General features: G+C 37.7%; 2 protein-coding genes and 1 pseudogene across 13 annotated transcripts in view; 2 read left to right on the top strand and 1 right to left on the bottom strand.

Moving 5' to 3' along the window:
* The first annotated feature begins 1,311 nt into the window (after nucleotides 1-1,311).
* PIH1D2 (PIH1 domain containing 2) lies at nucleotides 1,312-8,007 on the top strand. 2 transcript variants are annotated; one of them, XM_068988241.1, is made up of 5 exons: nucleotides 1,312-1,488; nucleotides 1,897-2,020; nucleotides 2,446-2,691; nucleotides 3,939-4,204; nucleotides 7,990-8,007. In XM_068988241.1, exons 1-5 carry the CDS (start codon nucleotides 1,312-1,314, stop codon nucleotides 8,005-8,007), a joined length of 831 nt encoding a protein of 276 aa, XP_068844342.1. The 2 variants fall into 2 exon arrangements, with proteins under 2 accessions (XP_068844342.1, XP_068844341.1); XM_068988240.1 differs by lacking the exon at nucleotides 7,990-8,007 and adding an exon at nucleotides 5,762-5,896.
* DLAT (dihydrolipoamide S-acetyltransferase) overlaps nucleotides 7,902-20,231 on the bottom strand; it is a 31,620-nt gene continuing 19,290 nt past the window's right edge. For 7 of the 11 annotated variants that reach the window (XM_068988229.1, XM_068988231.1, XM_068988236.1 and 4 more), the window contains 6 exons: nucleotides 19,137-19,229; nucleotides 18,670-18,777; nucleotides 18,000-18,115; nucleotides 11,524-11,686; nucleotides 10,391-10,527; nucleotides 7,902-9,811 (listed from right to left, as the gene is read on the bottom strand). In XM_068988229.1, coding sequence (XP_068844330.1) covers nucleotides 9,682-9,811; nucleotides 10,391-10,527; nucleotides 11,524-11,686; nucleotides 18,000-18,115; nucleotides 18,670-18,777; nucleotides 19,137-19,229 — 747 coding nt within the window. In that variant the 3' untranslated portion in view covers nucleotides 7,902-9,681. Of the gene's footprint in view, nucleotides 9,812-10,390; nucleotides 10,528-11,523; nucleotides 11,687-17,999; nucleotides 18,152-18,669; nucleotides 18,778-19,136; nucleotides 19,230-20,231 lie in introns of all 11 variants that reach the window. The other 4 variants (XM_068988234.1, XM_068988238.1, XM_068988228.1 and 1 more) reach the window with 3 other exon arrangements.
* On the top strand, nucleotides 11,913-15,712 carry LOC138092707 (HIG1 domain family member 1A, mitochondrial pseudogene; annotated as a pseudogene).

Raw genomic sequence — 20,231 nt, 5'->3', positions numbered from 1 at the left:
TCCCAAGGATTCCCACAGAAGGGTTTCCAGGACACTCTAGAAGTCTTCAGAAGTAGAACGGGAGGCAAGGTCCGTCCTGGAAAAGAAGTGGGTCAGGCTCAGCCGCAAAGCAAGCCCAGCACCAGAAGGAGAAGACTCGGGAACTGGATGTAGAAAGATAAGACCTTTTTGTCTGGAGCTTTCCGGACTCAATTAGATGTTGTCCCAGTGTGGTTACCCTGGTAACAGGCGTCGCGTTTTGTCAAGTAACCGAAGGAAGAGGTAGGTTCGCCGACCTCTGGAAAAATTAAATTTCCCATTTAGTCTAATTTTAATGTAGTATTTGGAGAATCCTCCTCATTCTCTGGATGCTGTGAGATACGTCTCCATTGACGAAGGGGGCTTTGAGGGAGGTTATCTCAAGTGGTAGAATATTATTATTCTTGGTAGGTGTTCCAGCCTCTCCGTATTAGCTTACTTAATTCTCACGATAACCCTATGAGATAGGTATTATCGCCTCCATTTCGAGGAGAATAAACTGAGGCACATGTGTAAATTAATTTCTCAAGATCACACAGCTAGTAAATGATAGAGCTAAGAGTGGAATCTCGGCATTCTGGCTGCAGAGTCCATGCTTTTAACTCCTAAACTATGCTGAGGATTGAGGAAGTCTCATGTGGCCGTCAACCCACAGCACACTTCTAGCAAATTCAGGCCCCAGTTAGCATATACCCGGGTGTTGAGACAAGAAAATCCCGAGAAATCCAAACTTTAAATGACCTCTCAAGCGGAGAAGGCACTGGCGACCCACTCCAGTACTCTTGCCTGGAAATCCCATGGACGGAGGAGCCTGGTAGGCTGCAGTCCATGGGGTCGCTAAGAGTCGGACACGACTGAGCGACTTCCCTTTCACTTTTCAGTTGCATGCATTGGAGAAGGAAATGGCAACCCACTCCAGTGTTCTTGCCTGGAGAATCCCAGGGACTGGGGAGCCTGGTGGGCTGCCGTCTATGGGGTCGCACAGAGTCGGACACTACTGAAGCGACTTAGCAGCAGCAGCAAGGCTTGTGAGGATCCATGCAGAGGTAAGCACTTACCATCTGAGAGAGCATCTTGAGAATGTAAGAAAGGGTACTAAATAGAATATAAGGAAAAGATAAAACAGTGCTGATCCATAATCTTTTAGGCACTGGTGTTAAGAATAGCTGTCAACTTCAACAAAACAGCCCCTGAACTGTTCCTCCTCCCCGCGAAGAATAGATTTGAGGTGAGATTTTTTTCTTCCTTAAGTCATGTCTTTCCACAGGCTTAAGAGGACTATTCATCTATATCATGGAGTCATCCTCAAAGGGTCTGCTTACCCAGGTTACTCAGTTCTGGAACCTCTTAGATGATCTGGCTGAAAGTAACCCTGAGAGCTATCAGAAGTTCATTCAACAGCAGCTCAAAGAGGGGAAAGAGCTCTGTGCTACCCCAGAACCACAGCTCTGTCTACAAACCAGGATTCTGGTATGTAGAGTTGGTGCCCAGAGAAAGGGAAGTCCTGATTGAAATGGTCCTGGAATAACCAGACAATGGCTTACCCTTAGCTATTACTACTTCAGCATAAGAACATTGAGGGAGACTGCCACTCTGAATAATGGAAAATTGAAAGTAATGTGAAAGATAGTGTTGATGGAATAAGAATGGGAATTTCATATTTTACACATTTTGGAGATCCCCAAATCAGTCATTTTTCTGCTAGAATAAAAATCAAAAGTAATGTAATCATTTAATAGAGAATAATATAGTTGGAGATTTTTCAAATAAAGAGAAGTTATTTGGTTGGGGAGGTAACTCTGTGATGAGTTACCTTTAGGATATTTTTTAAAAATTTAAAAACTGGATTTTGAGACATGCAAATTTTTTGCTTTCTAGAAACCAAAAGAAAAATTACTTTTTATCAACCTATGTCAGTGGAAAAGGATCCCAGCTCCAGAATCAGCCACTCATCCAGTACCTCTAAGTATTGGCAGACCAGAAGATACATCTGAGACATCAGGTACATAGAATTATGGGAGAGAAAGCACATTTTAAAAATTGGGATGTGGGAATAAGCATGGGCCAGATTTTACTTGGTAAAAAGCATTACATATTTGGTCATGGTGTAGTCAATGAATAATAAGGGTCCATGGAGTTGCAAAGAGTTGGACACAACTGAGCAACTGAACTGAATAAGGGTACTTTGTGAAAATTGAATACTATTTAATTTCCTAATAATATGAGCTATTTTAATTAATATAAAATGCCAAGAAATGCTCTAATTGGAATTTTATATATATAGCACCATTGTGATTATCTTTGAAAATACAGAAATAGAATTTATACTTTTCCATCTTTATCAGGCTATGACTTAAAATATTACCTGACGATAGCATTAGTAAAACAAATTGTCTTCATTGTACTCCCTCTGAATTACACACACAGATGTTTACACAGTCATCGATGTTGCCTATCATCCTGATGTTCTCCAGGCAGCAGAGAAAGACCAAGTGAAAAAAGATCAACTGATACGGATGGCCATGAAATGCATTGAGGAACAACTCCAACTTACTCTCTCAAACTGTTACTCTATTACCAAATTTAGAATAAAAGGAAGCATTCAAAGAATGAAACAAAATCTGATGGGAATCCAAACCAATCCCGCAGACTTAAGAGAGAAAATGAGAAACGGTAAATTAATGAAATGTAATGGAAAGTGATCTGATTTAAAATGTTTTTTGCTTCTGGTGTACATTTTGCAAACTAGAAGTCTCAATTGTAAAAGATGAGAAATTTAAGATAGAAAAATATAAAGATTAGATATTAGGAATATTAGCATATCCCAACATAGATGGCAGAGAAGGCAATGGCACCCCACTCCAGTACTCTTGCCTGGAAAATCCTATAGACGGAGGAGCCTGGTAGGCTGCAGTCCATGAGGTCCTAAGAGTTGGACACGGCTGAGCGACTTCACTTTCACTTTTCCCTGTCATGCATTGGAGAAGGAAATGGCAACCCACTCCAGTGTTCTTGCCTGGAGAATCCCAGGGATGAGGGAGCCTGGTGGGCCGCCATCTATGGGGTCACACAGAGTCGGACACGACTGAAGCGACTTAGCAGCAGTAGCAGCAGCAGCAACAACACAGACAGAGGCTTCTCTGATGATTCAGTGGTAAAGGACTCGCCTGCCAATTCAGGAGGCATGGGTCAGATCCACAGGTCAGGAGGATCCCCTGGAGAAGAAAATGGCAACCCACTCCAGTATTCCTGCCTGGGAAATCCCATAGACAGAGAAGCCTGGCAGGCTACAGTCCATAGGGTCTCCAAAGAGTCGGATACAATTTCGTGACTAAACAACAACATAGATGGGCCTAGATATTATCATACTAAGCGAAGTAAATCAGGAGGAAGACAAATACCATATGATATTGCTTATGTGTGGAATCTAAAAAACAACACAAATGAACCTATCTAAGAAACAGACTCATAAAGAAAAGACTTGTGGTTGCAAGGGAAAGTGAGAAATGGGCTGGGAGTTTGGGATTAGCAGATGCAAACTATTATATATAGGATGTATAAACAAGGTCCTATTGTATGGCACAGGAAACTATATTCAATATCCTGTGATAAACCATCATAGAAAAGAATATGAAAAATATATAACTGGGTCTTTTTGCTATTCCACAGATATTAAACACAACCCTGTACATCAACTACACTTAATAAAATTAAAAAAAAAATTAGCATGTCCTTAAAGATAAATCCTGCAAACTTTTAAACCAGATTCTCTGGTTTAAGACTCTTTTAAGATTCCCAAACCAATTTACCTGCAGCTTTGTCTGCCATCTTGGCTAACACTACCACTGTTACAGCTCATTGCCTGATAGTATTTCATGTTGATTAATTTTGTGATTTCATCTTCCTTTTTTAAAATAAAGAACTAACCCTTGAAAAGATAAGAAGCAGTACTGTGAGCAATTCAGATCAGTTTCCTCAACTTTTACTGCCGAAAGACCAAGTTTCAAGTAAAACAGCATGTCTGATAGAAGAAATTTCTAGTACAGAGACTGAAGTGGAGATGAAGAGACCAGCCTATGAATTAAAACTTGTGGCAGATCAGAATGAGAAACCTCTGAAAATTGAATTGAAAGTTGAATTACCTGGTATTAATTCAGTATCTCTCTGTGACCTTAGTGTTTCTGAGGTAAGCTGAATAAGTAATGCTGTAAATTTGCATCAGTCAATAATCACTGTTATGCTGCAGTAAAAAATAACTCCACAATCTCAGTGGCTTACAATAATTTGCTCAGGTTACATGTCAGCTCATCCTGCTTTGCTCTGTGTGCTGCACATTTTAAGACACAAGGTGAAAGAACAATTTTCACTTTAGACAAGTCACTGTGATGGAAGAGGGAAAATACAAATGGTGAAACCATGCAATAGATCCTAAAACTTCCTCTCAGATATGGAATGTATTACTTATGCTCACACTGTATTGATCAAAAAGTCAGAAGGCCAAGTCCTACATCAGTACGGCTGGAAAGAACATTCTTCTCACAAACAGTCACTGGAAGTTACATGACAAGAATGCATAAATCCTCTTAGAAAAGCAACAATCTACAGTCTACCACAGTCCACCCTCTTGGTCACAAGTATTTGCTTCTTTTCCCAAGAAACATACCTCCAATCCCAGTATCAGATTCCGAAGTGCAGGATTTTGCCATCATAATCTGCATTAGACAAAATTTGCATGAACTGCAATGACAAGTTATCTATTTCTGTAACCCCATGCATCATACAATGCAGAACGGAGACAGAATAACCACAGTCAACAGTCTCAATTCAGAAACTGGAAAACTGTAAGGCACACAGTAGTTACTGGTACTCGGCAATTCTAAAACCCTGGTAGGCAGATAGTGCAAAGGTCCCTTTCCTGGAGGTAGAGGATGTTCTTGCTGAGGTCCCTTGACAAGCTTCCTTGATTACCTAGCCTCCTATTTCCATTATTTTCCATGACTTTTAGCTCCATTCTTTGGGAGGTTTTTTTCTCTTTCATAATCTACCTTAGCCATGCCTGAAAAGAGCGTTGAAGACTACGCTGTCATTAGGTGCTGAGGAGCTTACTCAACCTGTTTGCTGCCCATGGAATGTTGAGGCTGAAAGGTTATTTCTGTTTTATTACTGGTTGAAAATAAAAATTGGTTCCATTTTTCATTCAAGTCTTAGAATTTATGTGTTCTGTATATTCCCTTTCAATTCTTTATATTCCCTTGCAAATTGAGAACTTTTCTAACTTCCACCTTTTTGTAGTACCTTGTTAAATGTAGCCAACAGAACCAACGCATGCAAATAACATTCTATGTTCCCATTTCTGTACCTAAAAACACAAGTTAATGAGGTAGACTGTCTTCCAAATTATTGTGATAAGAGCTTTGTCACCATAAAACATAGATCACCATCTTTCCAGTCTCCAGCAAGTTTTCTTGCTGTTTGCTGGTCAGCCCTGAAGTCAATGCTACTTAATTTATAATGGCAGCACCCATCTTCTGGTACTGCTATCAGTTCACTTTTAACGCACTGAACAATAATAACCACCTCAGAATCTCAGGGATTTACAATACCTTTACTGCTCATAAGTGGACCCTCTTCTTATGGGAAAGGAGTGAATAACTGGGAACAATAAACCTGTAACAAATTCTAACCAGGAAATACTTTTCTACTTTCATCTTTTAAAATCTCCCTTGGTTTATTTTTTTTTTAGGATGATATATTGATCGAGGTCTCTGAAAAGTACAGATTATATCTAAATCTTCCAGAATCTGTGGATACTGAAATGACTACAGCAAAATTTATCAAAGAGAAAGCCACTTTAGTCGTCACAATGCCATTGGTGTAAGTTCAAAGCATCGAGTATTTGGAGTTTTCTGTGAAAGTCACGTGAATTAGAGGGCCTCCATTATCTGTGAAGAAGTTTATCTTATTAAGTTTCGTTTTCTAGGAGTTTCTTTTGATGGAATGAGATTTTCTCATCAGCTGCTTTTAAAAATTCTTTCTCCTCAAGTAAACTTGGCAGTAAGCAGAAACTACCAAAAACAGTACTGCCATGATATACTTGTTTTGAAGATATTTGTAATGGCCTCAAGTAACTTAAATACTATTTGGGAAAAGTCTGTCTCTAGGTATTATAATATGTAAGAATTCTTTGTTTACTAGTTGAAAACATTTTTGTCTCTAGTAAATTTTTGCATCAGGAATAAATTCCAGACTGTGCAAGAAGTTCTTTACTACCAAGATGTGCCTTAGCAGTGAAAGTTTCCTCCAGCAATAAAGATGTAGGACCAGTGTAATAATGTGTAAACCTTTGCTTCTGTGAACCTCTATACTTCTATAAAGCAAGCTCTGGGAGGAGTCCAAGCCACCCAGGCCTACCTCCCTTTAATATCAGGTATGGACTTGTCTACGGATTAGATAAAACGATGCAGTGACAGTCATCGGGTATTATTACATGTAAGACATAAAATACACCCAACTCTAATTTAAGGCAAAGGAGCTGACTTTGGGACAAGTGCCTTTCTCTTAAGAAAATAACTTTTAAAATACAGAAGTGATGTACTTTTAAACTCCCATTCATCTGTCAGTTCTTTGTTCAATACAAAAGTGTCAGTTTTCCAATTTATATCCAAGTAAGCAACATTCACACCCAACTTCAAACATCCCTTGTCTTTTCTAAATACAAAACACTCTCCTTGTAATTATTAATTTCTAATTCAACATAAGGTCTTTAAATAAAGTTCTCATTAATTTTAAAACTTTTAATTTTAGAAACTAATGTGTGGATAGCAGTAACTGACCTGTGACAATTAGAAATGAGTAATTTTCTTAAACCTGGTGTGGACTTGAATTTTTCTAGCAATAGGATAATTTATTGTTGGAGAGTTTTCTAGAACTGTGATATCCTATACTCATCCTTCAAAAGACTTGGAATGCTTTGACCTTATCTTTTCTTCTACAAAATCACTGTCAAACTTAATTTCTATAAATTCCCATATCTACTTACACAGAAATGGCTGAATCTCTACTCTTGCACTCTCGCACTTAGGTGTTACTTATGTCAGGAGTTATGTAATTGTGTACTTATTAATGAGTACAAGATCTAGCATGCTTAACATTAAAATGGTAAACTTACATACTAGTTTTCCAAAATACCTTCACTTATAACATCTCCACCTCCCCCTCCCTACAAAAAGCAAAACTCTGGTCAGGAAGAGCATCAACTGATAATGAACAGTTGAGCAGTTTAATCTGAATCTTATCAAGATATTTCTTCTTCAAAACTGAAAACTTTGAGATGGACATGAATTATCCTTGATTAAGATACCAGATTTTTCTACAAACTTGGCTTTAGAGATTAGGAATCAGTAGTGATTATTTTCTCATGTCCTCCAGAGTTTATGCATTACTGAGTGATGAGAATTCCTTACAGCACAATCCTGGGACCACTCGCACTGGTCAACTTCTGCAGTCCAGGCCTTGGGATACTACTGCATTCACAGACCTCAGGAATGGAGTTTATAGCTAGCAGAGCCAGAGCACACTTCCTTCTTGCTATGTGCCACCTCCTAACAAGAGGGCTCCTTGAGCCTGAAGGTTAGATTATATCCTCCCAAACTCAGAACTTATTTTACCAATTCTATAAACTCAAAATGTATCTGTACTAAGAGCTTACCATGTACATAGCTGTTCCTGGTCTTAAAAAAATCTAATGTGAAAAATAATTACCAACAAATCAAAAATATTAGACAAGACACATTGAAAACATATAGTTTAATTTTCAAACAATCTAATTTGAACCAAAACACTATTTCTAACACTTGTTCATTCCATCTGGTAAGGGAAATAAACTGAATCCAAATTTAGATTATAGCTCAGGTTAATTTTTAACTCAGAACAATTTTTATTAGAATGCAACTTTTAAATTTTTCTCTCAAGGGAACAACAGAGCCATAAACACTACCAAATAATGAATTATCTTTGAAGTTTCACGTATTTGAACCAGATGTGGCTCATACTACGATGGTCCCTTGTCATAAGTTTGTTCCTTCTCCATAATCTTCAATTCAAGCTAAAATCACTACTGAAAAGTCAGATTAACTGACTTTTCCATAATACATCATGGAAAATATTTCTGGAATATATAGAGTGTCACTTGTGCACCACGTAATAATGAACATTTAGAAACAGATTCAACATTGAAAGACCTAAATTTCAGGGAATAGTTCTGCATATTACATTTGACAAGGAGGATCAGATTTGCTAATAGTCATAATTCCAAATTTATTTATTAAATCACATCAATTCCACAGAAAGTCTAGAACTGTGATAATGTTTGTAATTCATTTTTATTATCCTGAATATCACCACCCCCCACCCCCCTACAGAAAGGCAAACTGTAAGAAAATGGAAAATAAATATTTAGGCTGATAAGGTAGCAAACAACCTAAATAATCTTCTTCTCTCTGACAGGATTTTAGGGTTTTCTTATTTTACATGAGACAACATTGGGGTGGAAAAACATAGAACACTTCTTTTTATACACATTTAACATTTTCCATTTTATCCAAGTAGAAATGACTAGTTTGTCCCGGTCACCATCTTTTATCACTCCAAACTATCCACTAGTGTGTATCTCTCCCCTTCTTCTTTTCAGACACAACTTGATGATAAATGGACTTTGGCACATATCTCACTAGGAACCATATTTACATATATACACTTATTCCATTCCACAGTTACTTGATACAAGTTTTTCAAGTATTTAAGTAATAAATCCTAGTAATTAAGTTCATTTGCAAGTAACCACTAGTTAATTTTACAGGAAAAATTCTACTTTCACAAGTTCACTCTGTTAAATTCTATAAGCATATTCTTTTATTTGAGGCAGTTATAGAATTCTGCTCTCACAATGACACATTTAAATTATTTAAATAGATACACACACAAATTCTCACTTATACCAAGGAGCTGGTTCATATTTATATCTTCATCTCAAGAGGAGAAAACAACCATTTCTGAATTCATAGAAAAATAAACAAAGAACAGCTGGTTGAACAGTCCTATGAAAATGTTGACTTTTAAAGTTTTCTCATATTTTCCTTCAAGTTCTCCATGCTTCCCATCTGTGATAAACCAAGATTTATGTAACAGAAAATTTTTAACTAGGTTTAAATTCCAAAATCAAGTTTCAGTTCAAAGCCTTTCTCCAAAAGAACTAGTTTTCCTGACTTCTCTTTTCTCAAATCTAATCAAAACATTTGAGGTAATTAAATTTCAAAACCTCAAGGTCTCATCAAGGTTACTTTTATGTGCCTGTCTCAATAGGGAACCACAATTCTACCTCTGCATTTCCAGTGGAAGGACATACTACCAAAGGGCTATGCCACAGGCCCCTTGACCTGGAGTACACAGCTTAAAATCTGGTGTTTATGAAATGTGCATAATATTGGGATGTAATTGGCATTTTAAAAAATTCAGTAATGCCCATTACAAATAACTTATCTGGACAGACTCAAAAATAACTGGTTAACCTTAAAATAAAAAGAGAACCACTGTTTAATGACATATTAATACCTTCGTAAGAATGAAACAATGTGACCTAGGAGAGTCTAGAAATTCTTGGATTAATTATAACAACATGGTGATAGGTTTTTCAAGATACTTCCTAAACTCAGCAAGCCACTGGGCTCCAACTGCTCCATCGACAACCCGATGATCACAACTGAGTGTAACAGACATCATGCTGGCCACATCAAATCTAGAAAAAGATTAAAAAACATTATTAGGTATTCGAAAAGCAATCACTAGATGTTAGCTAGTAACCAGCCCAAATGCCAGCTCCTAACTTACAGTCCCACAGGTAACATTATTTTTCTCCTACTCTTCACAGGTTGTACACCTCTAGCTCAAATCAATAGTTTGAAGAAACAGACCAAACAACCATCTGAACAATACAGGTCAGGAAACAACAGCCCACAGGCCAAATCCCACCAAACACAGATTTACTGGAATACATTTTTGTATTGGCTATGCCTGCTTTCATACCACAATAGCCAAGTATTTGCAATAGCAACTGCATGACCCAGAAAAAATAAAACACTTACTAACTGGCTCTTTAAGAAAAATTATGCTGACCCCTGACCTAGACTAAATAAGACTTCCCATCTCAAATAGCAAAGTAAGAAGTTAGTGCCCTGAGAAACTTCACTCTGTGCTTACATCTAGCTCTGTGTGAAGCTCCAGTATGCCATGCCAATAATTATAAAACTTAAGACTCAAAGCCAGGTATACTGTAATGAAAGTAAGTTTACAACTCCCTCTCCATTTTGGCACTTACCCTTTTTCATTATCTGCTGGAACCAGTCTATCCTCTGAAGCACCAATTGCCAAAATACATGCTTGAGGTGGGTTTATAATAGCAGAGAAGTTCTTAATCCCAAACATTCCTAAATTTGAGATCGTAAAAGTGCCACCCTAAAGGAAAAAAAAGATTTAAAAACAGATCATCGTAACTGCTTGTCAATATAAATTTTAAAAAATGACAAATGTTTTGTGAAAAAACCTTAAGATGTTTTACTTTAAGAAGGGATTCTTCGTAACATGGATGAACCTAGAAATTATCATACTAAGCAAGTCAGAAAGAGAAAGACAAATACCATATGATATCATTTATATGTGCAATATAAAATATGACACAAATGAACTTATCTATGAAACAAATAGACTCACAGACAGAGAGAACAGACTCATAGTTGCTAAGTGGGGGTGGGGGGGGTGGGGGGTGGGAAGGGTTTAATTGGGAGTTTGGGATTAACAGATACAAACAGATATAGGATGGATATACAACAAGGTCCTACTGTATAGCACAGGGAACTATATTCCATATCCTGTGATAAACCATAATGGAAAAGAATATGAAAAAGAATGTATAGACATGTATAACTGAGACTCTGCTGTACGATAGAAATTAACACACTGTAAATCGACTCTACTTCAATAATATATTTTCTAAAAAAAGGACTCAACTACCATTAAAAAAAGGAAAATGGTAAGTATATGAGGTGACAGATAGGTTAATTACCTTGTCACGATCACAGAGTATACATATATCAAAACATCAAGTTGTACACCTTAAATATATACAATTCCTATTTACTAATTACACATAAAGGTGAAGGGAAAAAAAGAAATAAAAGACTAAATGGGGTACACTTTGCTGAAAACACACAACCATAGCAACATGAACACAAGTCAGTTGTGTGGCTTTTGCACACTACTTGGAAAAAATTTTTTTTCAGCTTTTGATAGGTTACTCAATTTTCCTTTATTTTCAAGACCTTCTGTCAGTGAGAACACAAGGCAGAATCAAAAAGCAGAAAATGCAATAAAAGCATAAGGCCAACTTTAAAAACAATACAATTCACTAAAATAGCACAGTGACCTCCATAAAGTAAATACATAATATCTTACCTGGAACTCATGTGGTTGTAGTTTACCCTCTCGTGCTTTGGTTGCTAAAGAAACAACATCATTAGCAATGGTTTCCAGTCCTTTTATATGTGCATTAAATACAATAGGTGTGATGAGTCCTGCAGGAGTACTAACTGCAACACTGATATCAACAACATGATTTCTATTTAAAAAGAAAAAAAGAAAAGTAAAACTCAATAATCATCAACTGTTAAGAGTCTGTCAGGTTAAGCAAGAATAGTGGTATTCAGTCTGTTACTTTTTAGCCAGAGAGATCTTGCCTGGTTTTTCAATTTTGCTATATGCCCTCTCTTATACCTGCACTTTTATTTTTTTAGACTTGCACATTTTAAAAATGAATGAGCAATGTGTCCACAGGTTGGCTTCACATGTACTCACTAACTACCCTTATCGGCACTGACCAACATCATGAACGTAATTGGGGAAAAAATGTTGAGCATCCAGTGAGAACTGAAAAGAACTCCTTAGGTTTACGAGATGAAGAGGACTGGCTGGAGCTTCGTCTGCAAGCAGAGCTTGAGCAGATGAAAGGAAGACTGAAGGAAAAGAACTGCATGGGGGAGAAACAGGAGTGCTCCCCTGGTAGGGAGCTAGTGCTGCCTCAGAACATAAAAGCAAGATTCCTCATCTTTTCTATGCTACAGACACCGCTGCATTTGGGTCCCTTCTCAGAATTTTTAAACACAGGAAACAAAATACTTAAATAAAAAAAAAACCTCCCCCCAAACAAAATATACTGAAATTCAGTTACTGAACTATTCAAAAAACAAAACTGTGATATATGTGCTTCAGAAGTCTTGCAGCAGATCTAATTATGGCTATGCTTTTGAAGTAGTGATATATTTTAAGACATCCATAACAACTACAATGCATATAAAAACAACTCGATTTTATTTGGTTATCTGCACAAGTATTAAAACACCTCTTTGATTTGTTCTCTATAATAGGAGAAAATGCTAAATTTCACACTGAAAGTGAAAGTCATTTAGTCATGTCCAACTCTTTGTGACCCCATGAACTATACAGTCCATGGAATTCTCTAGGCCAGAATACTAGAGTGGGTAGCCTTTCCCTTCTCCAGGGGATCTTTCCAACCCAGGGATCAAACCCAGGTCTCCTACAATGCAGGTGGATTCTTTACCAGCTGAGCTACAAGGGAACCCCAAGAATACTGGCACGGGTAGCCTATCCCTTCTCCAGCACATCTTCCTGATTGAGGAATTGAACTGGGATCTCCTGCAGTGCAGGCACATTCTTTACCAACTGAGCTACCAGGGAAGCCCAAATATTACAATAAAGATTAGCAAAAAAGAATTATATTTCCCCCCCAACCAAGTTCCCAAACTCCTGAACTGTATCAGGATCTCCTTAAGGGTTGTCTGTGTAAGGGCCCCTCCTAAAGTGTTTTGCAATTAAGAAAAAAGTTAACAAACGTTGGCAAGGATGAAAAGGGTGAGAAAGCATAAATTATAAATTGTTGGTGAGAATGCATCAATAAACTGATGCAACCACTATAGAGTGCAACCACTATAGGAAGAGAGTATGGAGGTTCCTTAAAAAAGTAAAATAGAACTATTATATGATCCAGAAATTCCACTCCTGGGTACATATATCCAGAAAAATGAACATACCAATTAAAGACAGGGAAGCAACCCAAGTCCAGGTGCCCATCAACAGACAACGGACATCTCAATCACTCACACACACACATATATACACGCATAGGAATATTACTCAGCCATAAAAAAAAAATGAAATTCTACCAACTGCAGCCACATGGATAGACCTAGGGAATAGTATGCTTCAGGAAATAAATCAGAGAAAGACAAATACTGTATATCTTATATATAGACTGTAAAAAATAATACAAATGGATATACTTGCAAAACAGAAACAAACTCACAGAGAAAACAAGCTAGTGGTTACCAAAGGAGAGAGGAAAGGGCAGAGTGACGAATTGGGCATATGCGATTAACAGATACAGACTACCACGTATAAAATAGATAAGCAACAAATATAGAGCACAGCGAATTATAGCTATTATCTTGTAATAACTTATAAGGGAGTGCAATCCATAAAAACACTGACTAAAACTAATTTAATATTATAAATCAACTATCCTTCAACTTAAAAAAGTTAAAACTTCACATGAAAAAAGAACTCCAGCTCTTTGGAGATTATGGGTACCAAACCCCTCAGTGTGCCCAAGCTGGCCCGAGGCAGCAGGCTTTTGCCAGTTACAAACATAAGGACCTGCTCTAATAATACAGTGACACTCGGCAGCTCACAGCTGGGCTCTGCCCAAGGTGTCACAGAGCAGCACTGCTTTCTTAATTAAATTATCCTGTTACTACAGTAATGTTTAAAAACATTCCTAATAGAGTAGGGATGGTGTTTCCTATCTTGTTCATCACTAAACCAGTCAATCGTAAAGGAAATCAATCCTCAATATTCATTGGAAGGGCTGATGCTGAAACTCCAATATCTGATGCGAAGAACCAACTCACTGAAAAAGACCCTGATGCTGGGAAAGACTGAGGGCTGAAGAGGGTGACAGAGGATGAGATGGTTGGATGGTATCACTGACTCAAAGGACATGAGTTTGGGCAAACTCAGGGAGATGGTGAAGGACAGGGAAGCCTAGTGTGCTGCAGTCCATGGGATTGCAAAGAGTCAGACATGACTAAGCGACTGAACAACGACAAAATCCAGTTAACACTGTATGTTCAATAAACATTTGTTAAATAGCTGCATGAACAAATAAATGAAGGGCATTTGGTAAGGATTAATTAATAATTCATAGAACTTGAGCTGCAACCACCACCCTTTCATCTAAGTAGTGTTTCCTTCAGATATTCTTAAAAGGTTAAACATAAATTTACCCTACAATCCAGCAATTCCACTCCAAGGAGTCTACCCAAAAGAAATGAAGACATATGTCAGTATAAAGAATTGTCCTCAAATGTTCATAAACCATGCTCTCAAAGTTATGTCTACATGTTTGGGAACGTATGTAAGAATTAAAGATTTTAAAATTAAAAAAAAAAAAAAAAAGTTATGTCTATGTCTTAATCCTAGAGTCCATTAATGTGACCATATTTAGTAAAGAGGTCTTCACTGAAATAATCACGGCCTTGAGATGAGTTCACCCTGGGTTATCTGGGTGGGCCCTAAATCCAATGCCAGTTGTCCTTGTAAGAGACAGAAGGGAAGACATGGACACATGAAGGCCACGTGAAGCTGGAGCTATGCAGCCCCAAGCCAAGGAATGCCCGAAGCCGCCGGAGCTGGAGAGAGCAAGCAAGAGTTCACCCAAGACCCTGTGCAGGGAGCATGGTCCTGCTGATACCTTAATTTCACACGTCTAACCTTCAGAACTAGGAGAGAGTAAATTTTTGTTAAGCCACAAATTTTGTGGTAATTTGTACTGGCAGCCCTAGAAAACTAATATAGTCTCTAAAGAATAATAAGACCCTCAGATGTTCTCTAATAGCAGGGTGACCAAGACAAAAATCAGAATCAGTAAACCATTTTTCAGTCTTGGGAAATATGTTTAGTTTTCCTGGGGAGTTTCAGATAGAAACTGAAACTTTTTCTTTTCCTGAAAGAAACTTCAGAAAGAAATGATGATAAGCAATTTAAAAATCTATACTATAATCAATCTAGTCGGATGATGGGTTGTGTATGTGTTTGTAGAGAGGGTACAAAAAAGCTAAATTTTAACCTTCTTTAACAGAAAGGTGATACAATAAATGAAATGAAAAACTGACAACAGGCAACAGAAAAATGTTATTTAGAAATATGAAGGTAGACGGCAGATGCAGGAGCCAGGTCAGAAGCCAGTAGGAACCTGAAACATACTGTAGTTGTCTAAAGATTCTTCAACCACCATGTTAAGCGACACGCTTCGCTTTCTTCATATGATGAAGATCAGGGATCTAAACTCATCTGAAAACCTAGAGAGGCACCATTTGTTCCCATTGGAACAGCACGTTTTGCAGCAATCATTGCATATGGATTACATAAATGGAAGCGCAGGAGAAATACTAAAATGTCTGTTCACCTGAGCCACATGCGTGTGGTAGTCCAAGGCTTTGTTGGGGGAGCAATGACTCTTGATATGGGCAATTCCCTGTATCAAGAATTCTGGGCAAAACCTCAACCTTAGAAGAGGAGATGCCATCTTGGTCTTGGTGCTTGCTTTTTAGTTGGACATCTCATATTGAGTTTATATGTTTCTGTTGAAAATAAATTGTTTGGGTCAAACAAGAACATGGTAATTTGAATACTGGCTTCCTTTCTTGCAGGCTTGATTTGCCTGGTGACCAAGTTACTGGGACTAGTTCACTAGCTAGGTCACTCAGGGGAGTCAGATTAGCACAAAAGAAACATGTCACTTTTAAATATATTTGCTAATGTTACCTGTCCACCTTCCTAAACCCTTCTGATGAAATTAGTTTTAAAGAAGACAACATGCCAATCCTGAAAATGCTCCCAGTGGCTGCAGAATAATCATATGCTTTTGATGTAATGTAGGAATCCTATTTACTCCACTTAGTTTAACTCTCTGACTGCCTTGTGGACTAAGTACTACTAAGTACTGTTTTAAGGGCTGGTAGGCGCTTGAGGAACCCTTTCAGAACACTGCATAGAATACAACATTATAAACCTCCCTGAAAGTCTATGTGTGTTTTTAAACCAAACCTAAAAAAGCTGGTAACAGCTACTTTGAAGTATAACTTATTTTAGAATCATAGTTGTAAATATGAGAATAACTTAATTGTAGATCCCTTTTAGCTCTTTTGTAATTGCAAAATTATATTTTGCTGCTGTTATATTAGAATAATTTTAAATGTTACTTTGAAATAGAAATGTGCATTTTAAGTGCTAATGCAAAGGTAAATGAAAAACACTTTTAAAATGTGTGCAGTATGTTCATTTTCTCTGAAAGAATCATAAATTAAATAAATTGCCTATAATGGAAGTGATTTATGAGCAAGCTGGTTTGGTCAGACAGTATGCAAACTTTGGTATACCACAAACTTTGCTGTGCTGTACTGATGAAATTCTCTTGTCTAACCTGAATTCACCTTCCATGGTGATAATATGGTAAATGCAGTATTATTAAAGTAAGTGAACACATCAAAAAAAAAAGGGAGAGAGAGAGATGAAAAGTGAGATTAGTCACTCAGTCATTTCTGACTCTTTGTAACCCCAGGGACTATAGCCCACCAGGCTCCTCTGTCCATGGAATTCTCTAGGCAAGAATACTGGAGTGAGTTGCCATTTCCTTCTCCAGAGGATCTTCCTGACTCAGGGATCAAACCTGGGTCTCCTGCATTGCAGGCAGATTCTTTACCATCTGAGCCACCAGGGAAGCCCAAAGAAATATAAAGGTAAATACCAAAAGAAATAATAATTTAAAGGCTGTGTTTCCCTCTTGGGAGTGGACCTCAGATAAAGGCTGAGCAGGTCACCATAAGCCACGAATTAATATTATAAAGTATATACTATTATCGTAATAAAAATTAAGTTAATATAAAACCATCTACATAGTAGAAAAGACTAGACTGAGTCAGAATCCTGGTTCCAATCCCAGTTCTGCTGCTTACTAACATATGAATTCAAGGAGTAACTCAACTTACTGAGCCTCAGTTTCTTCATCTGGAAAACAGAGGAGTAAAAGCACCTACCTCATAAGGTGGTCCTAAGAATTAAATGGGACAACATGCGAAAGACACTAAGCACCATGCCAGTCTCATGACACCGTAATATTAACAAATACTGCTTTTTGGGTTTTGTTTTCAATTTTGCCACCACTAAAGTTTTAGCAGAACTAATTGGTGAACAAAACCATTTCAATCCTGCCTTGAGAGTCAGTATCAACTTAATTATACATATCTGTACACTCATCTCCCTTCCCGGAACTCTTAAGCATCTGTAGTCTTTACTGATTAAATTTAGCACGGTCTCAGAAACAGTTTTATGTTGTTTTCAAGTTGTTTTGCCCATGGAAGTCATCTCCCACTCTGTATTCTGCTTCTTCTTACTCCCTACACTCCTACTTATACATTAGACAACACACAAAAAAACCTGCTGATGTGTATATATATATAGAGAGAGATAGATATAGTGGAGAAGGCAATGGCACCCCACTCCAGTACTCTTGCCTGGAAAATCCCATGGAAGGAGGAGCCTGGTGGGCTGCAGTCCATGGGGTCGCTGAGGGTCAGACACGACTGAGCGACTTCACTTTCACTTTTCACTTTCATGCGTTGGAGAAGGAAATGGCAACCCACTCCAGTGTTCTTGCCTGGAGAATCCCAGGGACGGGGGAGCCTGGTGGGCTGCCATCTATGGGGTCACACAGAGTCGGACACGACTGAAGTGGCTTAGCAGCAGCAGCAGCAGCAGATAGATATAGAACACACCTTCCCTAAAAGGGTTATACTTACTGTCTTATAACTGTGTCCAGCCAAGAAGAATTTGCTTCAGGAACTTTTAAACATGCCAAAGCTGAAGCTTTTATAATGAAGTCATTGACAGAAATTTTGCTTTTTCCTTCTAACATCTGCAAAGGAAAGAAACCATTATAGTTTCTTAAATTCTCTTCTTGAAGACTGAAACTATATATTCTTAAGAAGGTGGGAGGGGATGGATATCCAAATGTCCTCAGGTAAAAAGGATGAAAAGAAACCAAAAGTTGTTTCTTTTTCATCTTATCTACTGTAGACCATTACACCTGTTAAATTTCCTGCTAGGCACTGCTGTAGCTGCATCTGTAAGTTACAAAATAACTAAGCCCTAAGGAGGTATGAAGACAAAGCAAACACACTGTTTCTTACCTACCGGAAGAGACCCAAGCAGTCTCAAAGAATCATAGTGACTATGTGAGGCTAAAATGGATCCATGGCAAAGTTGACTTTAACAATAAGCTTTAATCAAGGGTGAGAAAATGAAAATTCTCCAGGGTATTTTCTGCAAGTTAAAATTAAGATGACATCCACTTTCCGTCATCAACTGGCATTTATAACAAAATACAATACAGCGACAAAAATGTAAATATTCAGTGAAGGAAAACAAGATTTTTAGAATTTATAGAAGTGGAATTTCCAGACCTTTTACCTTATTAAGTTCTTTCCGTACCAACAAAACTTCTCCCATATTTACATCAATAGAAAGGTAATAATGAGGTATGGTTTGCTTAGATTGCATTAACCGCTGTGCAATGACCTGAAATAAAGAGATTAAAAAATCAATTTTCTTGAGTTGAGATGAGATGTTATCTATTCAGGGCTCTGTTTGCCCCTTTATCCTGCTCCCTGGCGATGCTTACCCAATGTATTATTAGACCTGAAAGATGTAGGACTGTAGCACAAGTTAGCCCCTTGTAATAGTATTTAATCAGAACACAGTGTTTGTGTATTCTGAGAATTCAACTGGCCAAACCAAACATTTACTAAACGAATCATCAAAGATCCACAATTTTTAAAAAGTCTCTTCTTAGTGTTTTAAACTATGAATGCAACTGAACAATCAGAGTAAAAATGCCCCCAACAGCTTGAGGTCTGGAGTTACGGTAATACTCTTACTCGGCGAATGTTGCTGATTGGGATATCTGTGAAGACACCTGTAGGAACTGGAGCCACTCCTGGACTCGGGGGAGGCACAGCGGCTGCTGGAGTCTAGAGAGAGGTAAAAAGGTTCTTAGTAACTGTGGCTTAGTCTTAGCGTCAGCAACTGTGAACTACTGTTAGTGATCCTTTTACAGATGGCAAAGTAAAAATTAAAGGGCTTACAGAAAAATAACTATTTCTATCCCAAGGGAGCAAAAGGGACTCAGATCTGGACTGTGCTTGTTTAAAAGTTGTTTTTAATTTTCATACTTGGAATTGGGTAATCATATTTTAAGTGTCATTTTTCTGTGACTAGTTTCTATCAAAATAATTTTTTTTGCAATATTTTCCTCAAGAAAAAAAGCATTCTTAAATTGAAAAGACTGAGATAAATACAAAGAAGGTACTGTATTCTCCTGAGTAGTGTCAATAAAAAATAGCGACAAATCTTTCATTTTAAAGCAAACATCTAAATAACTAAATCATTATCCTTACTTATAGCTGATTATCTTAGCACCTTTGCTGATCAGAGTTGACTATGTGGATTTAATCCCTCTGTGGACTAATTAACCAAATAAAACTCAAATCCAAGTCAAGCATGCTCTTAAAAATAGTGTCTGAGTGAGATAATATGTTAGGAAAATTTTAGTATCTCTACTCAAAAAACAAAAACAACTTCGAAGGATTTCAATGTACTATAGCACCTTTGGGGCTTCCCTCATAGCTCAGTTGGTAAAGAATCTGCCTGCAATGAAGGAGACCAGGGTTAAATTCCTGGGTTGGGAAGATCCTCTGGAGAAGGAAATGGCAACCCACTCCAGTATCCTAGCCTGGAGAATCCCATGGATAGAGGAGCCTGGCAGGCTACAGTCCATGGGATTGCAAGAGTTGGACATGACTTAGCACCTAAACCATTACCGTAGCATCTTTGCTTTTGTATATGAATAACAACACATTCATACTTATATATTGTCAGCCAGTAAAATCAGACAAAGAAAACACAGCACCGATTAAGCTATTTCACTCACTGTATGCAAGGGTCTAACAGGCTGGACAAAGCACTCTGCAGAG

This window comes from Capricornis sumatraensis, chromosome 16 (genome assembly GCF_032405125.1).
Source record: "Capricornis sumatraensis isolate serow.1 chromosome 16, serow.2, whole genome shotgun sequence".
Classification (NCBI taxonomy): domain Eukaryota; kingdom Metazoa; phylum Chordata; class Mammalia; order Artiodactyla; family Bovidae; genus Capricornis; species Capricornis sumatraensis.
Note: the sequence above shows the minus strand (reverse complement) of the source record. Positions and strands in the feature narration are given on the sequence as shown.